The sequence below is a fragment of the Corvus moneduloides genome, chromosome 8 (genome assembly GCF_009650955.1).
Source record: "Corvus moneduloides isolate bCorMon1 chromosome 8, bCorMon1.pri, whole genome shotgun sequence".
Lineage (NCBI taxonomy): Eukaryota > Metazoa > Chordata > Aves > Passeriformes > Corvidae > Corvus > Corvus moneduloides.
This window is the reverse complement of record NC_045483.1, coordinates 11,713,969-11,739,568: the sequence shown is the minus strand read 5'-3', so window position 1 is coordinate 11,739,568 and position 25,600 is coordinate 11,713,969. Positions and strand designations below refer to the sequence as shown.

General features: G+C 41.0%; 1 protein-coding gene across 3 annotated transcripts in view; it reads right to left on the bottom strand.

The window, feature by feature from the left end:
• Positions 1-25,600, bottom strand: part of LOC116447214 — a 98,545-nt gene that overhangs the window by 44,343 nt on the left and 28,602 nt on the right. The window contains exons 3-4 of one of the 3 annotated variants that reach the window (XM_032116126.1): positions 16,370-16,460; positions 7,401-7,631 (exon numbers count right to left, since the gene is read on the bottom strand). In XM_032116126.1, coding sequence (XP_031972017.1) covers positions 16,390-16,460 — 71 coding nt within the window. In that variant the 3' untranslated portion in view covers positions 7,401-7,631; positions 16,370-16,389. Of the gene's footprint in view, positions 1-7,400; positions 7,632-16,369; positions 16,461-25,600 lie in introns of those variants that run through there. The other 2 variants (XR_004241519.1, XR_004241518.1) reach the window with 2 other exon arrangements.

Below are 25,600 nucleotides of genomic sequence, written 5' to 3'. Positions count from 1 at the left end.
TTATTCCATAATCATCTGTGTCTTTTTGTCTTACTACTTTCAGCAGATCAATGTAGCAGTCTGAGTTGTCAAATCTAGTGGGACAGCAGAACGTAAAGACAGGTGGAAGGGAAGTTCAGGGGGGAAAAAAATCCCAAAAGAAGGTACCACTTTTTCCTGAATTTAAAGGGCTGAAAGAAAATGCATTTGAAAAGGATGAAATGTCTCAATATATTTTATGTGGCTAGAGGATAAGGAAGAACACGTGCACTTGCTGAATGTGTGCTGGGGGATGGCCTACAAAAGGTTTCTAAGAGCAGCAACATAAAATTAAGAAAAAGGGAAACTGTAAGCTGGAAAGAATAGAAATTCTCCTGAAGAGAGAGATTTAACAAGCTGTGGGTAATTTCCTCAAGGGGATGGATAAACTCTCCACTGCTGGGTTTTTTTTTAATTTAACTGGACAAAATAGTAAGAAATATGCTCTAGGAACTAATCTTCTGTCAACTTGATGGATTAATGACCTAATTGGTCCTTTGGTTTCCTTCCATCTCTCATGCCTACTGTTCTGTGAGCAGCAGCTTCTAGTCATTAGGAATAAACTAGGTGAAAGGAATATGTTTCTGGAAATATTCATTTACTTTCAAGGATTTGGTCATTTTCCAGACCTCTTGGCCATGATAAAGCTTTGGTGCTGTAGGAGATAGAATGGGTGTGGAGCTCAGAAGCTACCAAACTAAAACTTGCGTTTTGCTTTGCCTATAAGGCCTTGAGTGGTTTCTGTCTCTTGGATAGGATGTTTTTCTGAGACCTGGCTATTCTTTCAAACCATGGCAATTCACTGTCTCTTCTACATCTGTAGGCTGTTGTGTTCCATCTTGCCCTCTCTGCAGGTTCCTTGGGGGTCCTCCAGGGCACAGGTAGGCAGACAGATGGTTTTTGCACCAGGTCTCATGGGTCTGGACTACCTGGTGAGGCAAACCAGATGGGAAGCTTTGAAAACATCCTTTTCCCTTCCCCATGTGTTTTCCACCTTCCAAGTTTCCTGTGCTGCCTAACTTCCCAAATGTCCCACACGGAAATCAGACGCGTGATCAGGGAAAGAGGGAGGGCATGATGGCTGTATTTTGGTATTCTTGGTTCCTGGAAATTACCTCCTGTGCACTGGAGGAAACTTCAGGATGCTCAAGATACTCGAGAGACCAGAACCTGCCGGTTCTTTGAGAGAACATCAAGGTGGATGGGGGTAAGCACAGCAAGATACACAGCTGGGGCTTCCACCTACCTCATTTCATCCCAGTAACAATGAAGATACCATTTTTTTCTTCCCATTCTCCTTGACTTTCCTGTACCACTCTTTTTCTGTACCACTTTTTTGTCTTTTTCTGTACCACTTAGGATATGTGGACCATGGCTACATCTACTGTGCTGCTATGCTCAGGATTTCACGTACTGGGAGAACTGTCTTGCTCTAGCTTCCTTGTCATCTCTTTCCCTTTGTACATCTGCTGGTTAAACAACCTGGCAATAGATGAAACTTTAAATGCATTAGGCATTCATTTACATTTGAAGAGGGAAATAAAATATGCATGACTCACCATAATTCAGATTCACAGGCTGTTTCCACATTACGTTTCTGCAATCAAAATTTGACTTTTTAAAACAGTTTTAATGACTGTAGGTGGTGGTATTTTTTTTTCTTTTTTTTTGAGGTTTAAATGGTGGAGTTCTCAGGACATTCAGTGAATACTTCCTCATTTGACAGAGGTGATCTCTGGATTTCATGATTTCTTTTCAGAGTCTTCAGGTGAGCTGTGAGCATCATCAGTCCCTCTAACCTGGGGTGGGGTTGCACAGACTGAGCCCTAGTTGGAATTGGTCCCAGGATGTTTTATGTTCCTGAACTCAGCTCAGTCCTAGCGTTTCTCTTATCTTATTTTCAATGGCTTCTTTTCTCAAACTGCTTACAGGTGTCTGTTCCTTGGCATGCATACTTCATTTACTGCTTTTAAATTGGCCAAAACAACATTGGCAAATGCCACTTGAAGCTGCAGCTCCCATAACCCCCTTATGTTTTATCTTTCATTATTTCGGTGTTTACATTATTTGGTGCTGTTCGGTATTACCCAATTGTAAAATACCAGAAGGAAATGGCAGTGGAGTGGAACCAGTTCAGGCTAATCTTAAAATCATTGGTATAAAGAGCACAAACCTTATGCTGAAAGGAGATTTCTGCAGACTGTATGCTTAGCTTTCTCAGTGCAGCACAGGATTTCTGCGTGTATGAGAAGGGATGTGATTGCACACGTGAAGACTAGTGCAGATCTTGGAGTCCTTTGAGAGAAGCAGTAGTGAAGTTTGTAGGTAGTGAAGATGTGCTGGAGGGAGATGAAGCTGGTGAAGGAGTGATCTGTTAATATCAAATGCCAGAAGATTAGAAGAATAAGTGTCTTCTGAAAAAAAAAAAAGACTGGAGTCACTTGAAGGGGAATGGCCACTGTGCTGTGTGTCTGTTTCCTTTGGCCCCTTGCACTTAATGAATGCCCTTGGAATAGCAGCTCTGCTACTGAACTGAAGTGAGTTGTGCACCATGCTGGTTCGTTTTGTGTGCCCTGCGGACAGAGAATGAAAATGCTAATGCCTGATTTATGTGTCAAGCCAGCACAGCTACATTACCTGGCTGAGCTGCACAGTGCGCCTGTGGAATAGAGATTGCATCTCCCCAGGGTACAGTGCTTCTCACCCTGACCCCTCTGCTTTGCTGGGGTGGTTCCAGCTACTCCTTCTGGAAGGGGAAGCATCCTGTGTGCTGCTTCAGTGATGCTCAAGAAGAGGGGGGAAAAACTCCCCGTGCTCAGCTGCTGACCAACAACCAGGATGCAGCATTATTAGTCGTGGATGTCCCTGGGCTGAAAGTACCTGCTGAACTGGGGATCCAGGGAGGTGACAGAAAGTCACTCTAGGCAAATTTATAGCAATCATTTCCCCAATAATGTGAATATGGCAAATTTGGAGTTCATATTTTCTTTTGGAAGGTTATACCATGTTTGTGGGTTTCCCTTCTGGATTCTGCTAAGGTCTGACTGAGCAGGGATGAGGTAGAGGAGATGTAAAGAGGCTAAATCAGAACTGTGAGCATAAGAGAGGGGGGACAGTTTGACTTGAAAATCAGATCATTTTTCTTTTCCTGGCTTTTGTGTTTAGCTGTTCTCAGCAGCAGCCAAAGGCGGATCTTTTATGCTGGAGCTGGACTCTATTCTGAGCTTTCTACTGTTTCTGGGTCTGTGTGTGGGTGCTGCCTCTTGGAAATGCTTCTGGGACACAGCCAGCTGTGGGCTGAGTCTTCAAGCTGTGTAGGCTTGTGGTGCAGGGGCAATAGTACATGAGATACAAGCACATGGTGTGAGTACCATATGGATAATGGCTATTTATTAATATTCCCTGTTCTCTGGCTGCCATTTGACAAACACAACAGCTGGAATGCCCTATAAAGAAATTCAAATAACTTCTTGGAATGGAGACATTCACTAGTTCTGTGAAGATTTTGTAGAAGGCACATTACCTACAAGGGTATGCTGTTTGCCACAGATCCTTATCTCTTAGCGTTTTATTTCTGTTGTTGATTCATGTGAGGCTTAGGAAGGCCATGTGTAACCCAGCAGGAGGTTGTCAACTTTATCATGATGGCAAGGTGTGGCAGCAGGATAAAAGTCAAGAATTATCTTCTGTATTGATTTAATGTAACCTCTATTCAGCAGAGAGCACAGTTAAATGCAGAGACACAGCTCTTCTTGGCTGTGTGGTCCTTCTATTCCCTAACATGGGTGATAGTGAATAGGAATATAAATCCTAACTGCCAGGGTGCTTCCTCTTTTGAACCTGTGCCATTGTGTCATGTTCTTAAAAGTTCTTTTGTGTCTCAGTTAGAAATCCCAGTTTTGGGAGTTTCGTTCACCTGTAAATTAACAGGTTGCAGGAGAAGGGAATAGCTACAAAATGTCTTTTTTTTTTGTGTCATGAGATGTTCTCTGCTGTGCTCAGTCACCACCCAGGGTTAAGTGGTAGACTTGCTCCCAGCTGAGCTGAAATGGGACAAGCACTGCACAGAGCTTTTTAATCAAGCAGATGATCTTGGTATCAGTGTTGGGATGTTATGTTTTGAAGCTCCTCAGTTTTATTTCCTAATACCCTTATCATGTCTGTCCCTGAAAAAGTGCTGTGGTGTGTTTGGAAGTGGCATGGTGCTTTTTGTGATCTTAAGTGTGCCTATTAAAACAAAAAAAGGCCATATTGAAAATCCATTTTCTCCTTGCAGGTCTTGAGCAATTTTGTAAGATATAATAAGATGAGCAATCTGGTTCTGGCAGTGAAAAGAACAGATGCCAAGCTATAATTTCCCTTACCAGAAAATGCTGTGGAGTCACTTTGTGTTGTAGAAAGAAGAATCTGTGTTATTAATAGAGGACAGTTAAAACTCGGAGTCCTGAGAGCACACACTTCATCTGGTCTGTGCCATATGGAGGATGGTAGGCAGGGACACATCCTGGCCTGCCAGGAGAGAGGCTACAACATCTTGGAGTGCGTGAGGTTGTCCATACCCTGACTTAGCAGCAGAAACTGCTGGATAACACATCCGATAACACTAAGGGGCTGTGTTTCTGACTATAGGAACTATTTCTATATTTTTTTGAAGGCCAGCCTCCATGGAAAATGGCAAAGCAAAGCTGGCGTTACCCAATTGCACTGAACTGGTAACTGTGGGGCCCTTTTCACACTTCTCAGATGAACAGATTCAAGGAATTGGCAAAAAAAAGTCTTAAGAATGCTGAAATTTGCCTTTGTGAATATGTACTTTTTCTTATCTCCAGAAATATTCTGGATGTGTTGTCATCCCCACCTCCTTGCCAAGGTCAGACACCAACAAGCTTCTGGAACAATACATCTGCCCACTTATTCCACAGATACAGACGTGCAGCACTGGTGGTTGGTGCTGAGTCACAGGGGTAAATTCACACCTGAATTTACTGTATTTTAATATACAGTATTAGCTAGCAAGGGCTAGCAAGCCCTAACTTGTTTAAGCAGTTTGCAACTTGTTCCCTATTCTGTCCAGCTTTCTTCGTATTATGATTGTGTTAAGCGTTGGGTCACAACTAACCTGTTTTTCTGCAGGCTGTCGCAGAGATAACATTGCACTCTCAGCATCATCAGATTTGTTCATCTTCATTAACTGATGGGCTTATGCTTTTCTTTCCTCTCTTCTTTTAATGTATTTATAGAACCTCCTTTGTTGCTTTTATGTCCTTGTTAGTTGTAATTCAACTTGTGCCTTAGCCTTCCTGATTTATCCCTGCATGCTTACGCTAGTCCTTTATACTTTTGAGTTGCTTGTCCTTGTTCCCACCTTCTATACAGGTGTTTTTTGATTGTTCAGCCTTTAAAGTGCTCCTAATGTAACCATATTGGTTTCAAGCTATGTTCACTAGCTTTGCTCTGTACCAGGATAGGCTGCTATTGTGCTTTTTTACAGTCCCTTTCAGCACTACCATATCCCCTGCATTCCTCCCTACCTTAGATTATCTTCCCAAGAGACCATCCCTCACAGTTCTGAATGTGTTCAAGTCTGATTTTTTTTTTTAAGTCCACATTATGTCCTCATTCTCCTCATTCTCCTCATTCTCCTTTCCCTTCCTCTGCTGTCTTATGATCACTTTCATCTGCATTGCTTTCCACCTTTCAGTCCTTAACAGTTTCTCCTTATTGAAATCAAATATAAATTCCCACTACTTACTATAGTTTATCTCAGCTTTTAAACAAAGACTTGTCACCATCACAAAGAACTTAGACTCTCTGTTTCATACTGTGCTGTTTTCAGTAACCAATATCCTCCAGAAAATGTGGTATTTCTGCTATTTACCCAGACAAGACTCATCCGTGTGCTTCTCTCTGGATAATTCTCTTCTTCCCACTTTTTCTCGAACAAGACATCTGGAATAGGACCTAAAATTTCTTCTGTTTCTGAGTTTCAAGCAAGCATTTCTGCCGTGAAGTGCAGCACCCATTCCCTTTTTCTGTTGTTATTCCCCCAAATATGTGCATTTATAGCTTCCCTTTTTTTTTTTCCTGTGTTCTTATTTCTTATAGCATCATTGAAGTCGGCAAAAATTCTGGAGTTAGAGACCAAGTAAGTAAAATCAGAATAGGAACCTTTATAATCGCAGCCAGAAATTGGTTTTTCCTTCACAATGGGCTTTGAGCTACTGTGAAACGTCGCTGCTCATTATTGGGATCCAATACAAAAGCTGGTAAACTAAAGCTGGTGTATTATAGCTTTGCTTTAAATGCTGTCTGCCCCTCTCCTTAACAGGCTTTATCAGAGAATGTATTTACTGTGTCATTTCAGGGCTCTCCTCTGATACTACTTAAAAATAATAGGATGAGAAGAAGTGGCCTTATGTTGCACAGGTGAAGTTTAGATTGGATATTAGGAAAAATTTCTTCACAGAAAGGGTATGGAGCACTGGAAGAGGCTGCCCAGGAAAATGGTTCACCAGTTTGAGGTATTTGGAAGAGATGAAGATGTAGTGCTTAGGAATGTGGTTTGGTGCTGGACTTGACAGTGTTAGTTTTACAGTTGGATTTGATCTTAAAGGTCTTTTCCAACCTAAATGATCCTGTTTCTTCAGAGCAGAGTTACCTGGCCAGAGTTACCTTCCCAGTTACCTGGGAATCAAGAGACCACATTAATTCTCATTTGTCTATCCCTCACAGGATCTGCAGTCTGGCCTCTCTTGGCTTTCTGTTAAAATAGTCATTCCCTTTCCCAGAGAAGGTGTATTTGCAAGCTTGGCTGGTCTCAGGTGACATGGGTGCCACTGATTTAATAGCAGGAACAGGTAAATGTCGATGTGAAAGGGGACAAGCATTTTCAGTAGTACTGATGCACAGTTAAATTAAGAAACAGTACAGTGATGCCTTTTCCTGGTCTTAAAATCCAGAATCATACACGGTTAGAAGGGAAAAGGGATTTTACCTTGGTATTTATTTTAAGGACCCTTAGGTGCACACATCCAGGTCATGTGCATCGAGATGTACCCCACTCCAGTGTGTGTGTCTCCCCCCAACATTGGGTATAACATTATAGGTTTTACTAATTAGCATATCTATCAAAGATTCCCCAGTGAGAGGCTGGAGTGAGCCCCCCTCCCCAAGGAGCCTTCCCCTGGTTCTATCTCAGGTTACAGAATGTGTTCTGGAGAGGACCTTGGGGTCTGGGGCACACTGATCCCTAGCTACAAAGCTTCTAAAATGTTTAGTCTCTTAGCTTGACAAACAAGTCCAAGAATGTAGGCAAAAAGCACTAAGAATACAGAAGTTGTAAAAAGGTATAACAGGGGTATAAAAGAAAAAGGCAAAAAATCTTCATGGCATCAACAGATGCAAAGCAATATTTTTTATTGGACTTACAAACCTCTGCAATATTTGATCTATCCATAAGTGCTATCCACCATCACTGGACCTATTAGCTTGATCCCATTACTTTTGAAAGCCCCTTTTTTCTTTTTCTTTTTTTTTTTTTTCCAAATCCTTAGGCTGGGAGTATTAACTCATTATATCAGATGCTGCCTCAGTCTTGCCAAGAAGTTGTGTGCCTAAAGTGAGAAATTATTCCATTATAAGAAGCTTAAGAGATCATTTGCCTTTCATGTGAGTTGATTGATTCAGCTAGTGCAGATCACAGATGGACAAATGATTTGACTACCAGCTGAGCTGGGATAGGAGTGGTAGGTTCAAGTTACTGCTCTGCTCTAGAGTTAATCCATTGCCAAAATCAGGGGTGTTCAGAAGCCTAACTCTGGAGAGGGGCTAGAGATGCAAGTGTTTGATCTGGATATCACAGTCTCTGAAGTCTGTTCTTGTTGAAGGCATATGTAAATACCTTTCTCTTTTGTCTGGAGCCTGGAAACTTTAAAGGTTCTTTAGTAATAAATGGCTGGGACACAGATTGCCTAGAGAAGAAAACTCATGTGAGGTACAGGTTAATAACTAAAATGGAATAAATTAGCCTCCAAAGCTCATGTGAATGCCCTTATTCACACATAAAGTGGCCTTAGGTTAGAGGAAGGAGCAGCAGGGCTTTAAAACTTCCAGGACAATGGTATCCATTTGGGAATGTAAGGAACCCTAATTCATGTGTGCTGCCACCATGCCACTTGCTAATCCGCCTCATCTTTTCTGAGCATTCTCATGATGAAATGACCCACAGTTAAGTCTCTTAGGCAATTATGTGAGCGTAATCCTCACAAACACCGGTTTCTTTCACAAACACCGATGGCAACAAATACAAAGCATGTTCTCCACAACTGTAACTGCTGTCAATATTTCCCATCTCTGTCAGCATTCCTGCCTAAGTCTCACTCCCTCCAGCTGTGCTATTCAACCATCTGTGCCAAGTGTCAAAGAATTCTTTGCATCCTGCTGTATCTGTTTGTCTTTTCCACATCGACATATTTTGAGGCTCAGGCCCTGTCTCACAGGGACATCCTGGTGGTGCTGCATACCAAGGCAGACAGCTGCAGCAATGGGTTGTGTAGATGTGGAGCTGAGGAGCAAGGCCTGTATATTGGACTGTTCCCAGGGGAAAAATAGCAGTAGATTGGTCTTCATATTGCCTTTTGCACCTTGGTAATTTTTCACCTACACGGGAACAGACAGATCAGCATCGAGCTCTAAAGGAAATAATTTGTTTCCTTAACAGATAATTATTGGGGAACCCTGTATCCTCACATGAAGTATAAGCCTGCTTCTGTGTGCAACAGGATAACCATCTGTCCTGGGGTCTTTAACCTCTAGATCTGACAGCACAAGGGCAAAACAGAAAAGCCTTCCTGTTAGAGCACAGGGATCAGAGGAAGCCTGTGTAATTACTAGCCATTAAATAAAGTATGCCCCTAAGTCTTCAAATGCCAAGGCACATGTATAATTAGCTGATAAATTGCAAATGAATAATTAGCTAGCAGCAAAAGCCAGAGGAGCAGAGGGATGCTATTCACCTTCCCTTTCTTCTTGCAGGGAAGAGCGCTGTGTACATTGCTCACTTTAGTGAAAAGTTGGTTACTGGGTTAAATGGCATGAGGACTGTCAGAATTGGGAGACAGCACTTCACAGGATGCCTGGCCCCAGGATTTGCTATCTTACGAACCACTGGTGTTATCTATATAGTTTGGAGATGAGTGGTGGTTGTACCCTCTGTTATTTCATGTGGGTTGTATTTGCACAGTCTGAGGGATGTGGAACAGAAGCTGCTGCTGAAGTACCTGGCAGTTGTTCTACCCTTGGAAATTATCAGCCTCAGGATGTTTATAGGACTGGATTTTTGGGTCCAAATTTGTAGGATTGAGGCTAGATTTTCAGCTGCCTGGTGCTGATACAATGCTGACGATACAAGGATTGCTCCAACATCCTAGCTTGCACCGCTTGTGATGATGGCAAGGAATGGAGCCTCATTCAGGTCACTGTGCTGAGCTACAGCACATCAGCTGAGCTGCAGTGACTGTCCTTGACTGCTGGATAAAAAAACCAAAAAAACAACAACAAAAAGGTATTCATTTTAATCTCCTTTCTTTGCAGTTTAAACTGTGCTAGATAATCTCACCATTTTGTGATGAGTCTCCATGGATGTTTACAGTTCTTCAGAAATGTCATCAATCAGATGCCTCTATGAGCTTCTCCTATTTTCATAATTACTGAATCTTTAAAAATAGTTTCCCTCTACACACATCAATATTTCTAGATTTGACAAAAGTTGGAATGAAACAAATAGAATCAGACTTAGGAGCTGAAATCAGATTTCTTTCAACTAACTCCCCAAATTGGGAATTTCCCTATCAAAAGGTGTATTGAAAGGTGTATTGATTGTTCTGAGTGCCTGAAAACCTCACTATGTTTAGTAATGTAACTCTGGGTCTAACAATCTGAAGCAGACTCATTGCACTCTGTTCAAGAAATGGGCTGTTGAATAGTAATACTTGTTTGCTTGCAGTATGTTACTCAGCCTTTAGATGTCTCCTGCTGCTGAAATCAGTTTGGAAAGGGCACTCCGTGGTTATCAACGAAAAGGGAATGGGAGTTTTGCTGAAGCCTCTCTCTATTGCCCTTAATGGGTGACTTTATATGTGACATTCTCTTTGAGAAAATACCTAATTCCATACACCATGGCAGCTAACAAGGGTGGGTAGTGACGCTTATAGCTCCCAAGTCAGTTTATGCATTTCTTCCCAAAGCAGCTTTTTTGAACTCTGAAGCTTATGATTAGGTCTAAATATAACATTTCAAGCAAAGTATATATGTGCTTCTAAAGTTTGAACACATAGAAATTAATTCATGATCATAGAACAGCAAAGATGTTTTTAAACGTTCAATTAATAGAAGGAGAAATAGCATTGGCATGCTGGAAGTGACTTTAGAAATACTCTTTTATAAGTACATACATAAAAATTATTTCATATGCATAAGCTTTTCCTCTCAAATAATCCCGCAGCATTTTGCAGATGGATGTACTAACTATAGCCAGTGAAAAATTGAACATTAAAATGCAACCTGAGAAGTGCTAAGATTCAGAAAAATTTGCAGATTTTGAGAAGACTGAAGGCTTGCTCCAGAGATTGTTTTTAAATGCTGGGTTTTATCTTCCTGTCTCTCTGATTTGTATAAAACTGTCCCCACCAAAGATGCAATTTTTTCCTTACAATAATTTTTTTGAGAAACTGTTGTGTTTTGCATGTTTTTTTCCTTTCCCCTCCCCTGAAAATACATGAGCTGATGTAAATCTGATGGTGTTGAATATGGCAGTGATTCCACCACACAGCTTTAAGTTTGGGAGCCAGGGGTATGAAATAGCAAGTCAAAATCAGAGGAAACTTAGGAGAGCTGTGGTTCAGGGTTAAAATCTGTTTGTGAGAAGAAGGCTTATGCCCTGCTTTTTTCAATCAGTGCACTGCTGTTTTGATTATCAGGATTAATGATCTTGACTTTTGGCTCTCAATCAAAGAACTGTGTCTCCAGTGCAATCCATTTCTCCTACTGAATAGTTGGTTTAGAAACCATTAAACAACCTCCAGGATCTCCAGTGTTGCTAGAAGCAGCTATGATTGAAGCTGTAGATAGTTTCTGGTTGGAGTTGATTAGGTCGTTTCTTCATCCCACTGCACTTCTGGAAAATTCAAAAACTTTCTTGTTGAGAACTTTCTGGAGATATTGGTGTCAGAACGACCAGTGGAACCTGGTGGAAGGAGATGTGTGAAATAGGCAGACAACAAAGCTGCACCCTGCAAATCATCACAGAATGTTTGACCAGAGCCTGTGAGGCTGTGAAGAAAACTTGTTTTGAGATTCCAGTCTTCACTGGAAGTATAAAAAGTTGGAAATCTTACAGGAGGAACAGTTCTTTAAAGAAATCTGACCTAACTTTTCACTCCAAAAGCTTTGGATGCAGATGTGTTTCTAAACAATTTGAAAGACATGATTTTCATCACCCTTAGGAAAACCTAAGATCTATTTGGATTAGTTTAGATCAAAGTGGTCATTCCTGAGGATATAGAGATAGATTAGACAAGGTCATTTGCTAACTGTATCTTCTGTAATTCATTGATTATATCTCATTTCATACTCTATGCTGGGATGTGAAGGCATTGGATTATTTGGAACTTCTCCTCAATGATTTTTTGCTCACTTGTATGATGGGAAGGTTTGTACCAAGAGGCTGGACCATGTTATGTTGAGGTGTTAATGAGCTGACCTCTACAGAAGACATGATACGTGGTACATTACACTGTTGAACTGATGCCTAATTTTTAATTTGTATGATTTATTAGGGCTTAATTTTAGACCAATCTAAAGATGCTAAATCTATATGCTAATTTTTAATTGCACAGGCAGAGATGAAAATGCTTACATATTTAAAGAGCAGTTGAGTTAACTCATCCTACTTCTCAAGGCAGTTTGATCTTTTCTGTCAGCTAATACTGCCTTTCTGGTGCCTTTGACTATGCTGGAAAACTATTATTGTTTAATTTCCTGAGAAGATCTTTGCACAATACGCGTGGAGAGAGGGAAGACTTCATGCTTAGAAAACCTTTGTTTGAAAAAAATCAGTTCTATTTACTCTTAAGGATTTCCAGCGTTCTCAGCCCAAGGCTCCTGTGATCATGGAGTATATGAGATTTTCTGATATTCATAGTCAGGAAAAGTCAGGGAATTAAAAGTGAAGTTGGAACTGTATTATTCTCTGAAGTCATAAAAATGAAAAGCACTAGGTATCTTTTATGATTTCACTCTGATATCATGACACCAAATGATTGCATAAATGAAGTGCCAGGACAACCAGGTGCTTGATGGATACTGTGAGCTCCGTCAGGCCAACGGGATTGCTTCTTCTTTAGTGTCATTTAGGAGTGAGAATGAGTGTAAATGGTTTTGCCACTGGTTTCCTCTGTGATGCTTTATTAGTAACCTGAGCTTTCCTTCTGTAATCTCCTAGCATGTTGAGAATTGAAATAATTCTTTGTGTCTCAGATCTTTGGATATAAACCAGAGGTTTGGGCTCAGATCTTGACCACATCCATAAATATTCTATATTGCTTCCTTGGAGTAAAATCTACTGTTGGTAGACTACTGTCTTCCTTCAAAACAGTGGTCAGAAAATTACCACTAAGCAAGCTCTGTTAGTTCTGGTCTTTTCAGGATCAAATTTCATTCTGGACAGGAACAAACTTTGTTGCTTTCAACTAGAGAGTCATTACTTAGTTGAATTTTAGGAAGCAATAGGATTGCCTGAGGAGCAAAGAGAAAGGATGTGGAAATTTTGGTCTTACCTGTGTGCATTGAGTAATGCATTGATTCTGTCCTTAAAAGAAAGCACTTCAGAGTCTGACTTGTGGGAAGGTGTAAATAATTACAAGAGGATTAGGTCGCTCCTGAACTGATTCAAGAATGCCTGGCAGCCACAGGCACTTTGAATGGAAGCACAAGCAGCTTATAGACAAGTGTCAGGGCACTAAGGAGTATTTGTGTGTGCAGATATGCCAACAACAGACTCCAGAACCTGATGGGGGCAGAGTCCCTTCTTTTGTAGGTAATGCTCTACAGGTGTTTGAAGATCAGATAATACTTAAACTGGTAGTGAGGGCAGGACTGGGCTCTAAACATCCATCCTCGCATAGATCTCAAATTCTGAAGTGTGGGAGAGAGAGCAGATTTCATCTTGGTCTTATCTTCCTCCATTTTGTGCCACAGCTAGTGGCACAAATGGTTTCCATAATGTATCTTGATTTGGTCATATATCACTTCACAGGATTCAGGTCTCTTAATCTCATTTTCTCACTGGCAGAAAATCACATACTATCATTTTGTTCCTCTTTCCCTTATCTCTCTAGCAGTAGGGACAGACAGGCAAGCCTTAATTGAGCTCAGCCTATGGTTGCTATAACTTGTTTTATGACTACTTTCCGTTTCCATCCTGGCTTGAGGATCTCAGAGCTGGCAGTAAGCAAAAGGTAAGGATGAAAGTCCTTGAAAGACTGAAATGGCTTCTTGTCAGTCCACACTAGATTGCCCTTTAGAGTTAGATTTCATGAGGAAAGCAGGCTGAGGCCTCCAAAGTATTAATCTAAGCCATTGCCATGTTTAGGGAAGATGAATCTCTGCAAATGGTTCTGCTGGGGACTGAGAAACCAGATGCAGGTCCCACAGTGGAGCATAGATGCTCTCTGCTGTTTGCTGCCACAGCAGTTCACAGGGATGGCCCTTCGTGGCCTGACCTCCAGGAAGACATTAACAAGATAGAAAAGCACTGTACCAAGAGCTACTAGACAGAGCCCAAAGTTCCAGCAGCCAGAAAGAGGAGGTTGCTCATCTTTGCATTGCAGTGAATCTCTCTGCAGAGACTCGCATTACAAGAAAAGCTCTGGGAAAGAGTAAGTCTCAGTGGCTTCAAATGCCAGGCTTCCATGGAGCTCCTTAAAGTGCTTTCAAAGCAAGCTGTCTTAGGCTATTTCATCAGTGCCCATCAGCCCAGAGGAAGCTTCTGGAGAAGGATTTCTGCCCAAATTTCTGCCTTTGTTAGACACCTGGCTGCAAAAGTTTTGTAAGAATGTCCTTGGAAGGCCCTTCTGGAGACAAAGGGGTTTAAAATTTCCAAGAAGAATGTAGATATTTGTAAATGAAAAAATTACCAAAGACTTCAGATAGCTCATGTGACTAGACCCTACAAATACACTTTCTATCAAGCCCGTTATGGCAACAGTCCATCACATATTTGCCTTCATGGATTTCTGAGGCTGTTCTGGATCTTTGTGGGAACCCATCTGATGTTTGGATCCCTTCTTAGAGACTGCAGTGACTTGTTTTGTGTTCACAGACTTCTGACTGTTACTAATGGCCAAACAGCAGGGAGACAAGACCAGAACAGTGAGGAGGGTGCAGAGGAAAGGTCTTTCACCCCATGTTCCTGAGGTTGTCTTAATTAAGGCATAAAGGGCAAGCAGGGTTTTTTCCTTTTATGCACTGAAAACAACTGCTTGTGTGTGTCAAAAACATTTCATTCCCTTCGTGGCCTTCTCTGTGTATTGATTTATTCAATTAGTAGTGCATGGCATGTTTTTCTTTTTAACAAAACGGTGTGGGACTTTTGACATTTAAAGGATTGGACAATGCACAGGAAACTCACAAGCTGTTAGAAACAGTCTTTGGTACAGGGATTCCTGGGTCTCTTTTCACCCAATACTTACAGCTTCTACAAAGCAGAAAGTACTTCACCTTTCCTGTCTTTGCAAAGTATTTATGCCAATAGAGACATACTTGTTACCTGTAATTGTTGAGACCCTTATAATGCCACTGGCTGCAAGAAAAATAGTGAATTATATAAAGAAAGAAACCAAAACCAAACAACTTCAGTTGTTTTGTTTCTGAAGTGTTGACATCAAATACCAGACATCAAATGGAGTGAAAGTAACTCCCTAATGTCTTGTTTTTTTGAAAAGGTATAATGATCTCTCCCTCTCTGACAGACAGTTTGTTTTTGGTCACATTCAAAGCTCTGTTTCCTTTGTTCTTGGTAATGAGAGGATGTGCCCCTGAAATGTGTCTGTATGGAGCAAGGCTGGAGTTTGAACTGAATGTTTTAAGATGGATAATCAAACATTTGTGCTGCTGTGTTCTTTCCACTCTGCCAGATGTGAGCCAGAGACAGTGCTTGATCAGAGCACAGAGACTGAGGTCTGGCCTCCTTGCTGATTTACTGATGGCACAGACACATTGACTCTACTGTACTATCACTTCGTGCTTCTCTTTTGTCTTGCAGTGTTGGACTGCAATTGGCCAGTTCTTCAGCCAGATTCTAGAGGAGCTTTCTGGGCTCTTGTGTTTCATTTTCACTGCTCAGAGCTTGAGGTTGTATAGGATTAATATGGCTTCTAACTGGAACGGGCAAAACATTTAAAGAAGCTATAAAAATGTTGGTAACTCATTTTCCCTGTTTATTATGTTTTCCTGCTGTATAGGTTGCTCGGTTGGGAACTCATGTTAGTGGAGGAATGGAACCTGGATATTTCTGCTCGGAAGTGGAGGGGTCTCTGTCAGATTAAAGCAAACCTGAAAGGAGCTCTTGGCAATGTATGAGGGTTGGGATATTTCTGGCTGTAGGAAACCGTGCTGACACTTGTCAGCTTGGCATAACTCAGTAAGGCTGGCCATGTGCAGTTAAAAGTCTATGTAACTGGCTAAACAAATTTTGCCTCAAGGTTAAAATGCCAAACTCCAGTAGAATTTAAATATATCTTCATTGGCGTCTTAGAAAATCCCATCATCAGTGACTTGCTGGGTAGCTTTCTCTTATTGTACATTGTTTTACCTGCCCTTTTGCTTTAATTTTTTGAAATTAACTGGGCTGATGCTCATCAGGAGTTAAATGTCCCATTTCTTGACACAGACAAGTGATTTAAACATTTTCTCTGAAAGAGGTGAGGGGGAAATTCCATTTTAAAATTTCATAAAAACAAAAATACGTGTGTTAGGGGGATTTAGCTAGGCCAATTTGAGTCCTGTAAGTCTCATAAGATGCTTACTTATTTCAGGTTGGTGTGTATGTAGATTTTAGTAAACTCTGACTGCTTAGTCAGTATCTGAGGCTGTAAAGATTGTTTAGGTTAGGTGAAAAAAGTGCTGGATGGACTAAATACTTTCCTGATATAATTGGATTCACCCAGTGACTGTAGGCAAGCCTTTCTTTCAGTTTGTCTGCCCCCAAAAGTCCCTTTCTTTTGAAATATGTACTCACTTGTACATAGAGCATGAGTAAACAGTCAGTCTAGTCTGACAGTCATGATTTCCTTACCTTTCTCTAAAAGGGAAGCTTCATTGTTCCCTCATTCTACCCAAATGGAAGAAGTCTACCAAACCAGTCCCCTGGAAAGTGGTGTGAGCACCTGCAAATCAGAACAAGGTAGCAGTGAGACAGAGGATCTCAAATATAGCCCTGTTTGGACTTTGGCAAGTAGAAAATGAATTTATTTCTAAGGCAGTTTCTTTAGGCAGCATATAAACAACATTTTTTCTCTTCACACTCAAAATACTCTGCCTCATCCATTTTTTCTGTACCCTTGCTTTTTGTCACAGTGTGCTGAGTAACATGGTCCCCAGAAGAACATGGGACAGACTTCTATTGTCATACCAGCTGTGAAGGACCCTAGAGATTAAATTATACAGTTAGAGCTGTTGCTGACAGCTCATTGATTTTTGACAGCTTTGCTCAGGAGAGGAATAAATTTATTGAGATGTATTAAACTCTCCATCCCTACCTTGGAAAGGGGGTCCTCTTACGGCTGCAGAGAGTGCTGAAAAGAGGGTGTACAGTGTCTGAGAGAGATACTTGCCCCAGCTGCCCATCTGATAGTAGCAGAGTTGCCTGGCTGGGTTTCCCTTGTTCTGCTCAAGGGAGTTCCCTTGTGAAGCTGAGTGCCAGCAACCACCAGTTTGAAGAAGGGCTGAAATCCTCTACCTGCTCCTGCTAGGGTGCTCATAGCAGGACCCTGGTCTGCATGCAGGATTAAGGTGGCTTTGGGCAGCTGACAAGGGGTGTATCCTAAACAGCTGTAACTATTTGAGAGTCTCTGGGTCTGTCTGAGGTATGACATGAGGATACAGCCCACACATCTGAGGGCATTTCTAGCCTGGTGAATATTCCAAACATGGTAATTTCATATGGAAGCCTGTGAACCTCCTCATCAGAGCAAGTTGTGCTCTAAAAACAAAACTGTCCCGTCTTTAACTGGCAGATCTGATAGAACACAATGACCCTGGTGCTCTTGGGAAGCTTCACTCAATCATAGTTGCTCAAGGCAACTATTCATTCACTCTGCAGCATAACTGCCCTATTTCAAGGCTAGAGCCACCTTCCCTTGGGACAGATTTCACCTTTGCTCAGCTGAGCATGTGTAGGAGTGATCCACAGGAGCACATGGAAAGCAGTTTAAAGCAGCAAATTCCCTGCTGCTTTCAGAAGCTGTTAAATCAGGCATCTCTGGAGTGAAGAGAGGGTACAATGCAATAAATTGTCCCATTTTGAATAGTTTTTTCTGTTGTGAGCTGACATGGCTATTTTCCTCCAATGCTAAATTCTTCCAATATAAATTTTTCAACAAGGATTTTCTTTTTTCTTAACAGCAGTGGAAGGAAAAAAAAAACCAAGATAAAGGTGGGAATTTTGATGAATATGCTATGTATTTGTAGTCTGGCATTTCCTCTAACTCAATAAATATATAATAATAAAAACAAGATGTTTGGATACAGACGACTGATATTTTTACCACTTGTTTGGCACTGATTGATGGAAAGACTATGTCTGATTGTTCTGTCTTGAATGACAGAAATAGGTCATGAGACTGAGTGCAGTTAATAAATGATAAAGGATACTGGTTGAGATTCTGCATGTCTCTTACACAGCAAGAATTTTAATTCAGGCAGTAAACATCTCCCTCTGATTTGCCTTTGCAGTGGGCTGTGCTGATGTGTGACCTACAGAATGAGGCAGCTCATGCTATAGAAATGAAGGCCTTTGTTCTGGTGTCTCCAGTAATGTCCGGTGGAAGTGGTCCTTAGACACTGCTATGGTGCACTTCCAAGTGATTAAAAGTTTCTTCATTAGTTGAGGGCTTCAGCATCTGTCCAAACCATGGTTTGGTTGACATTCTGCTTGCCTTTAATCCTTCACGATGTCAAGTTAACCAGGCCTGGCTAAACACCTTCAGTTAAAACACTTGGCTTCCTCAGCCTTGTTTTGCTACTTACCACACATACAGTGAAGCCACAGAGATGATTTTATGCATGACCTGGTGGGTTTGATTGGTTTGATTTTCTGGAGACCTTGAAATACTTTCAACAGCATGATTTAGCTCTTTCTGATATGCATAACTGTTTCTGTTGTGTTTAGGAGAAATACTCCAAATAATTTGAGAACAGCCGTTCATGGAAGACCAGTTTTGGACTGGTTTTTATTGTTCATTTGTGATCAATGGATAAACACAATCTGTAAGTTGAGTACACCCTGTGCTACTTCTAGAAGTCTGTAGAAATAATCTGCTGGACTTCTTGTTTGACCTATTTTACATAGAATTCCGGGGCAGTGTAACAGATATTAAACCAATAAAGATATGTGCAATTAGAATAGCATAAATTTCTCCCAACTCTAATGAAAAAGAGAATACTCTTTCAGATTTTTATGTTTTGCTAGCTGATAGCACTTATTACAGAGGTCTCTCTGCTCTAAAATTGGACAGAGATATTTTCTTTCAATTGAGTAATGCTTGAAGTTTCCATTTGTTAAACAGTTCATTAACAATTTCTTTTAACTAAATGGTTATTAAAATGTTATCTTCCTCTCCATCAGCTCAATAGGACCTTCTCCAGAGGGTGTGCAGCCAGCTGTAGCAAACAGTGTTCATATTTATACTGGGCCTGTGCTGTTCATGGCTCATTTATGGTTTGCTAGTGGTTAAATGTCCACAACAAAGATGTCAAATAAAATGTGACTTCTCTCTTGTGCCTGACCAGTCTGTCGGTGTCCTGATATGATGACTCCACTGAACCCAAGTATGGCTTGACTAACTTGTTCAGGGGTGTGTGCCTACAGTTTAAGAAAGTTGAATCCTCTATTATAATCTAGGAAGAGACCCCCCTCCTGGCTCTCCCTGCTTTTAGATGAATGTCATCTGCTGCTGGCAACTGCATTTAAACTGAATTTAAAGCAATACAGAGCCAAGCTCAAATCACCAATGAAAGTTGCTCGAGGGGATCATTCAGTATGCACCAGATATGATTCTTACCCAGTAGGATCCCTATGGGGGAAAAAACAGTTTCAGCCCACTAACTGATCCCAGAAGTCACAATGCAGTCCTCCCTGGCTTCTCCCCATCCTTAATTCACCATGGTACTATTTCTTTCCATTCAGGTGGAGCCTGAGTGACTCCAGTCATACATACCTTTGTTACTGATTGCTGTAAAAGTCTCTTGCTTTGCTCTTAAAAATATAGTCATTGAAATATAGAGCACATGCTCAGTGAAGGGTGGTCGTACCTTGGAGGCAGGTAACTCTGAGATGGAGGTGTGCGAGAACCAAGTTCATCTGAGGAGAGCTATTTTGCCACAGTTGCTGGTTCAGCAGCAAGACATCTCCTGTCTCCTTTGGTTGACAGCTGCTGTGTGAATTTATCAGCTACGTGGTACCATCGACTTCCCACCCCTGCAAGGATTACAGCAGAGCCTGGCTGCCATGTCTCCACCTGCTCCCACCTTCATTTCATCCCTCTTAGTCTGTACACAAGGTTGCAGGCTGTGTTGTGTGGGAATCATTGTGAAATACATTTTGTACATGCCAACTGCATTCCATCTTATAATTTCTGTACTAACTTCTGCTGGAATGTTGAATAATATAACTTCCCAGTTTTCTCTAATATTACTCACAATCATCATCCCACACAGGGATAATTGTACTAATTAGCACTTTTTAGTATAAAGAAAATATTACTTGAGAACTAAGAATTGTTATAATAAATTTCCTGGAACATTAAGTAATTTGTTTCTCACAGAGTTGTTTTTCTCTGTACCCCTGGTTTCAATCACTATATACTCAAGTCCATCAGCATCTTGCAACATAGCAGAGGGATTAGCTTGAAAACTCCTAACTACCTGTTAGTGGAAAGACAGGGACAAAATTAAAGCCCTTCAGTAGCTTATCATTCATCATTGTTTTGATTTTAGATGCCACACTAGAACTCCAAGATTTTTTCAGTGCTGGAGGGAGTACTATGAACCAGGCCCACGTCACCTGTTTACAGGAAGCCAATGTTACTATAAGGAGGAGAAACTTGATCTCTCAAGTCCTTGACTGGGCTAATAACTGGGACCCTGCACCCATTTGTGTCAGCAAACAGCTTTGCTTCTTGTTTTCTGTCTTATGGATAAGAGATTCACAAAACAGAAGTAATTGCCCTGAAACACTTGAGACATCAGTGGCAGAGCTGGCACCAGCTGCAAGCCACAGAGAGCTTTTGATGCAAGATGTTGCCTTGGTGTTTTTAAACATGTTCAATTAAAACTGTCTGAGCTGTGTACACCTTTCTCTTTTGTCTCAATTATGTGCAGCTTTCCTCTGTTACCTGCTACATGAATTGCCAGCCTGGCCTCTCCCAGAAGCTGCTCTATCTGGAGGATGAAGCTTTTAAAACAAAACAGAACAACCCACCATCACCACACCATCTACAACAAACCCAACGCCCCAAACCTAAAAACAAAACAAGCCAAAACTCCAAACTGTAAATTCATGTCTGCAATGCCCTTGGAAGCAATACTGCAATGATAGCTGCCCATTTGCCTTCAAGATTACAAACCAAGCAGTTTTTTTGAGAAGCCCAAGTGTGTTTTTATGTGTCCTCATTCCTCACTGTACCCAAACCTCAGGCTGAAGTTGCACCTTTGAGATCACTATCTCAGAAGTTGTCTTAACTTTCAAGAAATTGCACCAGGAGCATCAAAATATATGAAGACTGCTTTCCAGCATGGCTGTTGACTCTTTTTTTGTCTCTCTTCCATCCATAAGACTGGGGCAGGGAGAGAAAGGGCTGAGTTTTCTGATGTCTAACAGAAAAACATTTTGCAGGAAGAGACATTAATTTGGGGGTCCCTTTTCTATCCAATTACTTGTACTGAAACTCTTCTGAGGAAGTTCATGTCTCCGAAGCCTCCCTTGGTTCATGAAACTGGTTTGAAAATGACCAGTTAATTAAAAAAAATAGGATGGGTGGAATGGGCAGGCACTCCCAAAGGGATTTCCAAATTGTAATGAGCATGTCAGAGGGCATATAGATCTGTGAATTTATATGAAACTGTACTGCCTGCAGTAAGATTTGCTGCAGAGATTACTTTCAGAAATAGGAAATTTTCTTCTGCAGATATATAGATATTGGGCTGTGCACTGAGCGTGGAGATACTGGGGTTTACTGTAGCTGCCTTTGCTTGATGTTTGGGTTGCTGCAATGCATCTTCTGCAGAGGTGTTAGAATAAATTAAACTGAATTCCTCAGGGGTTGTGCTTGCTGGGATGACATGAAAGTCAACCCTGGCTGTTGTCCCAGGAGACATATGGGGAGAAGATTTGTCTGTATGATTTTACTGGTTTACTTTGAATTAAGCACTCAAACTCAGTTCACTTTGCTAAAAGCAGAATGTGTTGCAGCACTGCTATAACTTCAGAGTTAAAAAACAGGCAAGCTCTCAATACTGATTAATTGAGAGGTCCCTTCTCTGCCAGAGGGGTCCTAACTGGACTGTTGGACTGACCTTCTACCCTTGTAGTAATGCACCAGACAGTCTGGAGTTTGCTTTTGAAATCAGTGTTGCTTGAAATGGTGGAAGGCTAGGAGGTGGAACTGACCTAGTGGAAATGTGTTACTCACATTACTCACATGATTACTCCCTTTCCTTAAAGACAGGACTTTGTCATGCTCAATTCATGTTAATTCAACCGGACACTGTGTACATGACAAGAGCACTGGCTTTGGTGCTATTTATAGACTGCTCCCAATGTTTGGTGGATGTAATTAAAGTGAGGGCCAGCATCTTCCAAAAATTTGGCCCTGATAGTGTTTTAAGAGGTGCTTGTGCTTCAACACCAGGTGTCATTGTAAGAATTTAATGAATCCCTATATATTTACTTTACAGCTGACACCCAAGATGGAACCGTCTGTGCACATAATCAACTCATGGGTTTTGAAGAGTTAAAAAAAAAAAGAAGTCACTGTTTGGTTCTTGGGGTTCTTGTATAGGGGAAGAGAGGGACTTCTCACTTGTCTTCGGAGAACAGTTTCTCCAAATTCTCAGTGTTTTTCCATTCCCTGCTCACCCAGCTGGGGAATGAGTTAAGCTTGTGTTAACTAGTTATCATTTTCAAAAATATTTTTCTCCTTGTCTGTGTTATTTTAATGAGGAGAATTTCAATTGTTTCATCATTGCTTTGTACTGATACAACTGTTAATCAGGTGTTAACCAGGGGAACTAGCTCATCACTTTCCTCACATATCTTTATCTTGCAGGATAAGCAGCCACATTGGTGTTCTCTGATTGCTCCAAATTTCCTGTCGAAGACTTCTCCTCCAGCCAATTTTTTTTGTTTTTACCTATGTGACTGGTTGTTTTCTTTATTAAATTTTGTGCTTAATGGGAGTTCTTTTATTAGCAGCACTGAAAATTGGGCTGCTTTACCCTAGGGTTCGGGACAGAATTCATTAAAAATAAAAAATTTTTTTAAAAATCATGCAAGCAGAAGAAAAGCAACATGTTCACACTCAAAGAGCAGAGACAGTTGGCTAACTGGTTTTGCTTGGCACATGGAGTTCTTCTGCCTGCCACCAGTCTGTACTCTGCCTAGAAATAACATTCTCACTCATGTTGCACCCTGATTTGGCTGTGTGGCTCTATTTTGTAAAGAAACTGCTGGAATATCTGACACCACTCTTGAGCCTGGGACATAACACTCCCGTGTGAATTGGCTCTTATTCCCAACTCTTGCTGGGCCTGATCTTTGCTGCCAGGCTACATGCTTGTATTGCAACTTGCCACTAACATCTGGTAATAAATATAGAACTTTCTGCTTATTGCCCTTCATATCTAATTATATTCTGAAGTGTTTTTCTTCAGTGCACCTCATAATGTTATGCTTTAAAAGATGAGGAGGACAAGTTTCAACAATTGCCTGACTGAAAAGTAAAAGGTGATACTCTCAGTGAACAGTCCTGTTTGTTATGTTGTTCCTATTACACTTCCTGCTGTGTACCCAGTGGATAATAAGGAGCACTTCTCGATGGCCAAAGATGAAACTTTTATGATCACACCCTAGAGATTTGATACTTTTCAGTTTCCCATAAAGAATGATACGGTTTTTGTGTGCTAAGCACATGTAGCTTCTGGTGCTTTCAGAATAGAGGATTTAATGAGGTATCTCAGCAGCTGAGTGTGTCCAGCCAGAGAAAGCAGGACACACTGCAGCAGTGGGTTTTGCTGGAGTTGGGCATAACACATGGAGAGCAATGGTGCTTCAGATAAAGAGTGGAAACTTGGATGAAAAAGCTACCAAACATCCTGCAAGCCTAGCAAGAAATGAGGTGAGTCTACACCTGTAACCACTGCAACATGGATGGATTTGCCAGGAAGGTCAGCTGCAATAATTAAAGAAATCAATGTGACCTTGACAAGCACATGGCCTGGTCAGACAACATTGATTCACTAATGACATGCTGTTGCATAATCCTCTCCTATTTGGGTCAAATGGTTTCTAGACATGATTGATTTCAATGTTTGCAAGGAAGTGCATAAGAAACAAAGAACATAAATTATTCTGTGAAAGTTGGTTCTTGAAAGTAAAAATGTTTTGGACAGCAGAGGAGAATTCTGTAGCAGGCTGGCAGACTTGTGTATCCTTTTCTTTTTTTTTCATCATATTTTGAATATTTAATGCAAACTTCTCACAGAGTCACAGAAATGTTTGGGTTAGAAAGGACCTTAAAGCATTCTCTTCTGCAGGCTGAACAGTCACAGCTCTGTGTCTTCACAGGGGAGGTGCTCCAGCCCTCTGATCATTTTTGTGGCCCTTCTCTGCACTTGCTCCAACATGTCTGTGCTGAGTGCTCCAGAGCTGGACACAGCACTCCAGGAAGGGTCTCAGAGACCAGAAATAAAGGGGCAGAATCACCTTCCTCTTGTGCTCTTCAAGGATGACAAAAGATCCACTCTTCCTTCCCACCACACATCCACAAAGATATTGTCACAGACTTGTGGCACTAAATACCCGACTTATTTGTATGGCAAAGTACCAGAGAACACAGAAGACCTTAAGGTCTTTGCTAAATTTCTGTATCCATGCAAAAACCAGGAATTGAAAGTTCTCAAAGAACTTCCGAATGAGAACAACATCTTCCTTAATGGGGTTTCTTTCTGGCAAGGAGCTGAGGAAAGAGTAGAAAATGTAAGAGCTGAAGATCTTAAACCTCACAGACTTCCTTTTTGTTTAGTTCAGCAATCTCTAAGAAGTTTCTACCTGGATTATTTCAAACATTGTGTAGGGCTTGACCTGACTTAGCTGTTCTTCTCTTGCTTTATTGCCTTGTACAGCTTGAGGAACATCAACTCGATCCATTTTCTAGGGTATATTTTTCATCCTATAACTGCCTGTCAATTTGTTGGTTTTGGATTGTATTTTCAAGGAAACTCCTAATTCAGACTTGTGCAGCTATTCATCAGGTAAAGGACATGGATGAAGAATCTATATAGAAAATAGCTTAATGTCTTCTAGCTGGCTCCTTCCTTTCAGGCACCACATGAAGGCTCCAGATCTCATTCAGATATGGTCTGCAGCACTGGATTGCTCAGATTTGTCCCAGGATATAGTGAGAATTTTGGGATACTGGAATGCAGCTAGTAAGGGAATATAAAATGGAAGTATGTTTATAATTTAGTGTTTTGAGTTTAACCAGAAGTTCAAAAGTCATCCCATGCATTCAGTGCAGAATCAGTCTGTATCTGTAAAAAGAAGAGCCATTGGTTTCTCAGTTCAAGTCCCAGCCAGGGCATTCTTTAACTTTATGAAACTCCTCAAATCAAATAGGAATAGAAACATTACATCTTGGCTTAAAAAATTAATTCAAAATGGTTTTCTATTTGTAAAATATTTAAACATTTGCCAGCAGTCTCAGGAATACAAGCAAAATTGTGCCACTGCATGAAAATCTTATGAACTACCACAGAAATGGAAGTCTAGATGCAACTGCAGTTTGGTAGATGACTTGTGTACATAACTGTAAATTATTCTCCAGAAGAATTACTTATTGAGAGATGCTTTCTTTTATGACAATTCCATAATGGATCCATAGGAAAGAATTACATATCTCTATACAAGCATACATATAATATTGTCATATGGAATGTTCTACAGCAGATATTTGAACCTGCCAAAAGCAGACCTGGGCTCTGCTTTCACTGAACCTCTCTGTGCCCTTCTATCCTCCTGAGTGTCTTTTCA